General features: G+C 46.4%; 1 protein-coding gene across 1 annotated transcript; it reads left to right on the top strand.

Moving 5' to 3' along the window:
• Window positions 1–1,507: 1,507 nt before the first annotated feature.
• LOC311143983 (gap junction alpha-5 protein-like) lies at window positions 1,508–3,897 on the top strand (the record flags this gene model as incomplete). Its single annotated transcript, XM_084179892.1, has 2 exons — window positions 1,508–1,553; window positions 2,690–3,897. Exon 2 carries the CDS (start codon window positions 2,722–2,724, stop codon window positions 3,895–3,897), a length of 1,176 nt encoding a protein of 391 aa, XP_084036018.1. The 5' UTR covers window positions 1,508–1,553; window positions 2,690–2,721.
• Window positions 3,898–5,842: the final 1,945 nt, after the last annotated feature.

Here is a 5,842-nt window from a genome sequence, read left to right as displayed (position 1 = left end):
GTGCTATGTATATATCAGGACAAATTACTGGAACTTCTCTCTTGACTTCTCAAGTAAGACACAAATACAAAACTTGTGATTTTTGTTAACATCTTTTTTCAATGCAGTTCATTGAACTTTACACCTTCAGCCAACCACTTTCTAAAAAACAACAACTCCTCTCATCCTGCTCCACCACTCCTCCTTTCCATTAATATCAAATTAGCTCTCTTCCCAACTAGGAGCTCTTCAGAGGGAGGTTTCCTTTTAAGTGGCTTGTCTTTAGGAAATCATATTGTTTGGGATTGCTTCCTCTGAGAATAAGAACAGGAAGTTAAGTAAAGAAGAGAGACACTGAGACCCCTCAGCCTACTCCAACCGATCCGCTCCGTCCCCGTTTCTCAGCGTAGCAAAGATTCCGTTCCCACCACGCTACGGCCGGTGTGTGTGTGTTTGTCCAGACAGACTGACAGACTAATAACTGCTCCAGTGACAGGTCTGTGCCCCCAGTGCCCATGCTTCTACCTCTTACCCCTCTTACCCTCCTCTGACTGACCATGCCAACTCTGTCTGGGAACAAAAAAATGTCAAGTATGATCAAGTCTGAGAAATAAACACAGTCAGAAATATCAAGAGTGACTCTTAAGGGTGCAGGTCTAAAGCTTACTGGAATGCTCAAGACACAGAATGAAGAACAATAACAAAAGACGACCTCACCACTTTGAGCAAACTTTGTCTGAACATACCATAACTTGCGTCAACTAACTAAGCACAACAGTAGTCTATAAGAGTCTATGTATACGTCTGACTTCATAATGGTCCTAATAATGTAGCTATTGTTGGCCAGCTAGGCTAGACAGCCAGTAGGTTGGGTTGTAAACAGGTGAGGAAACCCTTTGTCAGTCCAGTCTGCTAGCAAAACGACTGTTTTAACTCCTACCTCCTGCCATTGTGAAGGCCAGGCTCTCACTCCCTTCCTCTTGTCAAGGCTGGCTATACCTCCATTTTTTTGTGGCTTGCTGTACACACATTATCTGATGCCAATTAAACATTATAGCTAGCTAAAGCTATGTGTTGTTTTTTGAAAGACACTGTGGCGAATTCAATTACTTTGCAAGCATTTAGGGAGCATGGAACTTAAGGATTCTAGTTTGGCTAACTCTCCAACATATCAGTTCTGAGCTCAAGGCATGGATGGATACTGCTAACATTTCCCCTCTCTTGTTCTCATAGTTCTGCTTTTTCCAGTGCCCCAGTCTCATTGACCCTCTCCCCTCCCCTCCTCCCCACCTCACCGCCTCTGCCCCTCTCCACTCCCTGAAACGCCATCCGCCTGGGGGGATAAGAGCACTGACTCTGCCTGGACCGAGTTTCCATCCTACTGCCATAAACCAGGGAGAGAGAACTGCCAAACTTCTCATGGTCATGGTCACTTCACAGCGAGGGTGAGAGAGGCAGATACGATGGAGCCACTGTCCTACTCAACGTACAGTCTTAACCATGTTTTAAGAGAAATTGAACAAACATTTCAAAACAGCTTTATGGATTACTATCAATGGGATATGACACACAAGGTAAGATAAGTTTGTGTGTATTTGTATGTGTGAAGTATTTGTAGTAAAATTCAGATCAGTTCACTTAGCGAGTACTTAGTGGTACCAGTGAGTCTGAGGCTGAAATGGTGGAAAAACCTCTCAGACTGTTCTACCGTCATCCTTTCTGCTCTAACTCGTTTGTTATTAGTTACTCATTGCCATCCTAAATCGTGCTCTGGGTATTTATTTAGACAGCTCTCTGTCTCTGTCTCTCTGATGTTTCCTGTTGAGGAACTGATGGATTGGTTTAACCCTTGGATGATTGGGGCGTTTATGACACCCATAAAGCTGTCTGCTGAGATGCCTTATAGGGTCATTAGACACACACCAGCCTGTCACTGCCATGTTTGGGTCTCACCCTAACTCTCACTCACACTGGGGTCAAGGGGCAATGGCACGTACACACGCACACACATACACACACACGCACACATACAAATCACAGGAGGAGTGGAACAGAGAGATGGAAAGTGTAGAGAGAGTGAAAAACATAAAACGTCAAACATCAAAGGTGTCAATTAACCGGTTCAAACATGGTGACCAAGGACTGTTGCCATGTGCTCCAGGCAAGATGGAGAAGATGATGGAGATTGTCACATCATTCCATTCGTAACATTAGGGACTACTAGCTCCTAGCCTTGTGCTGCCCTATGGCCCATCAACCTCTCTGTCTGTCATACAGTATATGGGTTATAATGTGTCAGTGTCAGGGATAGCAACAAAAACATCCAAATATAATTTCTCAGAAACAACCTCACTATTTACTTCAAAATGCCCTAAAACATACAGTGTGTTTGTGTGTGTCATGGGAAAAGGTTCATTCTCAGGCCGTTGTGTCATGTCCAAGTCTCCAGGCTGATCACAGGCTATTTATACCATGCCACACACACACGGGTCATCTAATCACCAGGATAATGGAGAGTCTCTAGGCTGTCATGGTTGATCACAATCTACATTTTGTCTCCTTTCTTTACTCTCCCCATTTTCTTTCTTCACTACCTATCTTTCTATCTCTTCTCCATTCTCTCCCTCCCTCCTTGACCCATCTCTCTCTCTTTCCTTTACCCATACCCTGCCCCTCTCTATCTTTCTCTCTCCCTCTCCTCCTCTCTCAGGTGTGCCAGTGACCAGTGACCAGTGAGCAGACATGGGGGACTGGAGTCTCCTGGGGAACATCCTGGAGGAGGTTCAGGAACATTCCACGTCGGTGGGGAAGGTGTGGCTCACCGTCCTCTTCATCTTCAGGATCCTGGTCCTGGGCACAGCCGCTGAGTCCTCCTGGGGAGACGAGCAGAGTGACTTCCTGTGCGACACCCAGCAGCCCGGTTGTACCAACGTCTGTTATGACCGGGCGTTTCCTATCGCACACATCCGCTACTGGGTCCTACAGATCGTCTTTGTGTCCACACCGTCACTGATCTACATGGGCCACGCCATGCACATAGTGCGGAGGGATGAGAAACGCAGGAGGAGGGAGCAGGAGAAGAGGGAGGGGATGGAGGAGGAGGAGAGGGGAGAGGGGGGGAGCGTATCGGGGGAGAAGGCGTACCTCCAGCAGAGGGATTGTGGGAAGGCGCTGGAGGCATCTGGGCGGGTTCGCCTGCGGGGGGCGCTGTTATCCACGTACATTCTGAGCATCCTGATCCGCACGGTGATGGAGGTGATCTTCATCGTGATCCAGTACATGATCTATGGAGTCTTCCTTAGGGCTCTGTACCACTGCAAGGCCTGGCCCTGCCCCAACCCAGTCAACTGCTACATGTCCCGGCCCACAGAAAAGAATGTATTCATCGTCTTCATGCTGGTGGTGGCAGGTGTCTCCCTACTCCTCTCTGTGGTCGAGCTCTACCACCTGGCCTACAGGCGGTACAGGAAGTGCAGGCGCACTCGCGCCTCCCTCAAAAACACCACTCATAACACTGTGGCCATCCCCTTCACCAGGGACCCTGACACCTCGACCAGTCACAACTCCCTGGGCTGCACCCCTCCCCCTGACTTCAGCCAGTGCCTGGTGTTGTCGGGGACGATGACCCCCTTGACCCCTGTGAACCCCATGAACTCCATGCCTTCTCACCCCTTCAACAACAGAATGGCGCACCAGCAGAACTCCGTCAACATGGCCACCGAGCGCCACCATTCCCATGACGACCTGGAGGGAGAGGGAGGGTTCCTGAGGATGAACTACACCCAGGCGCCAGGAGAGAAGGCCAGCGGGTGTTCTGCGCCACCCCTACTGCATGCTGGGTACCTGAAGGACAAACAGCGCCTCAGCAAGACCAGCGGCACCAGTAGCCGGATCCGACCAGACGACCTGGCCGTGTAGAACCAGACAGACAGACAGAGAGAGAGAGAGAGACAGAGAGGGGCTGAGAAGGTGCGGAGGGAGAGGACAGGACTTTCTGACACACACAAAGGCCCTGCTTAGGGGAGAGTGGAGCAGGCTGGGTCTATATACCCAGCCAGAGACAGAGAAGGGGAGCAGGCAAGACAGACACTGGGGCTCAAGATAGATGTGTTAGCAAACTGTGAAGGGCTCCATTCAGCCCAAATCTGGGGGAACTGTGGAGGTATGCCTGGCCTAGAGCTCCAAGACCACTATAGGTAGAAAGACATTGGGGTCTGTAAGCTCCCTGGGAGTGGGTTGAATGGATCTTGATAACTTCAGCATATTGGACTGAGCTTTGAGACCGTTGGTGCTGGGAGAACTGGTTGTTTTTGTTAGAGCTACAAGTGGCTGGCCAAGCTTGAAACATGGACTGTGATAACTGTAATCAAATGCAAAATATAAATATACCTTTTAAATCACTGTGTGGAATAAGCCTTGAAATAAATTACAGATAATTGCACATTGTTTGTTTTTGATGTTTTAAAGTACCTTTAAAGTCTGAGAATATTGTACATTAAACTTGCACATTCAGTATGCTAAAAACTGTCCCACTGTCTATCCAGCTGCCCATTATAATAGCACAAACATTTACAAGCACGCAAATGGAAACACGCATGCAAGAACACACACACACATGCATACACTGCTGTCATAGGAGGACAAAACCTTATCCTCAGGGGTCTGACCAAACAGTGTTGCCCCCTGATCCCTGGCATCCAGTGATGGAGGCTATTTGCAGCTGTCATGTGGTTTGGAAAGTGAAATTGTGACACACATCCCTGCAATGCAATCCACTGGGCATTATATCACCTTCAAATATAGCAGGAGCAACTGTTTTCTCTGTGTTTAATCCTGATGGCATACAAACAGTAACATAGCACAAGCATTATCTTCCAGTCAGAAGTCAGAACAGTTGTGCCAAAAAAACGGATTTCTCTCCATTCAACAGACGCTTAGACCAATAATTACAGAGTGTTGTATGCACTCAGGTACATATAGTGAAGAGCTATGCAAAGGTAATCAAGTGCCTACAAAAGTGAATCTACAAAATGTTCCAAGTAAAAGTATTTTAGCTCCATGTTAGATTTGTGAAAATGTCCTGATATAATTTAAAATTGTGTTCAAAAGCCATACATGTATACAAATAATATACCTTGAATCAAGGCACAAGCTTGAAAAGCTGATCATCCTTCAGTATCTTTCTGCATGTTTCTATTTTTGTTGTTAACCACTAGGTGGAGAAATGTTCCCTTGAACCTTTTATACAGTGTAGTTCATTGTGACTGTGAAACTGTTGATTGTCACATTGGTAGCTATCCACCTCTCTTCAATATCTTTTCATCTTTGTTTAAATTTGATTTATTTTTGTTTAAATGTGTGAGGCTGGTCAGAAAATAACATGTATCGGCCTATAGACTAATAGAGAAGGTATAACCACAATCTGTGAAGTTCTCAACTGATTTTGCACTAGGCTATGCCTTTTGGGGTTTGGAATATAAGGACCCCTTTGTAATTATATGAATCATATTTTCTTTTTTTATAGAGAGGAACCACCAGTAATTTACAGTAATAGTATTTTGGAATGCCAACAGACGGATGACTGGTTGCCGTTTCTCTGTGCACATTTCAATGCCATGTTGTCATTGTGTTCCTGTAAAGTCTGCAATAAAAGTAATCTGTCAAATACATTTTTCTACATTTTAGTCATTTAGCAGACACTCTTATCCAGAGTGACTTACAGAAGCAATTAGGGTTAAGTGCCTTGCTTAAGGGCACATCGACAGATTTTTCACCCAGTCGGCTCGGGGATTAGAACCAGTAACCTTTCGGTTACTGGCACAACGCTCTCACCCACTAAGCTACCTGCCGCCCCTCCCTGAAA

The sequence above is a fragment of the Coregonus lavaretus genome, assembly GCF_964263955.1.
Source record: "Coregonus lavaretus genome assembly, chromosome: 16".
Taxonomy (NCBI): Eukaryota; Metazoa; Chordata; class Actinopteri; order Salmoniformes; family Salmonidae; genus Coregonus; species Coregonus lavaretus.
The sequence above is the reverse complement of the archived record's forward strand: the minus strand, read 5'-3'. Positions and strand labels throughout refer to the sequence as shown.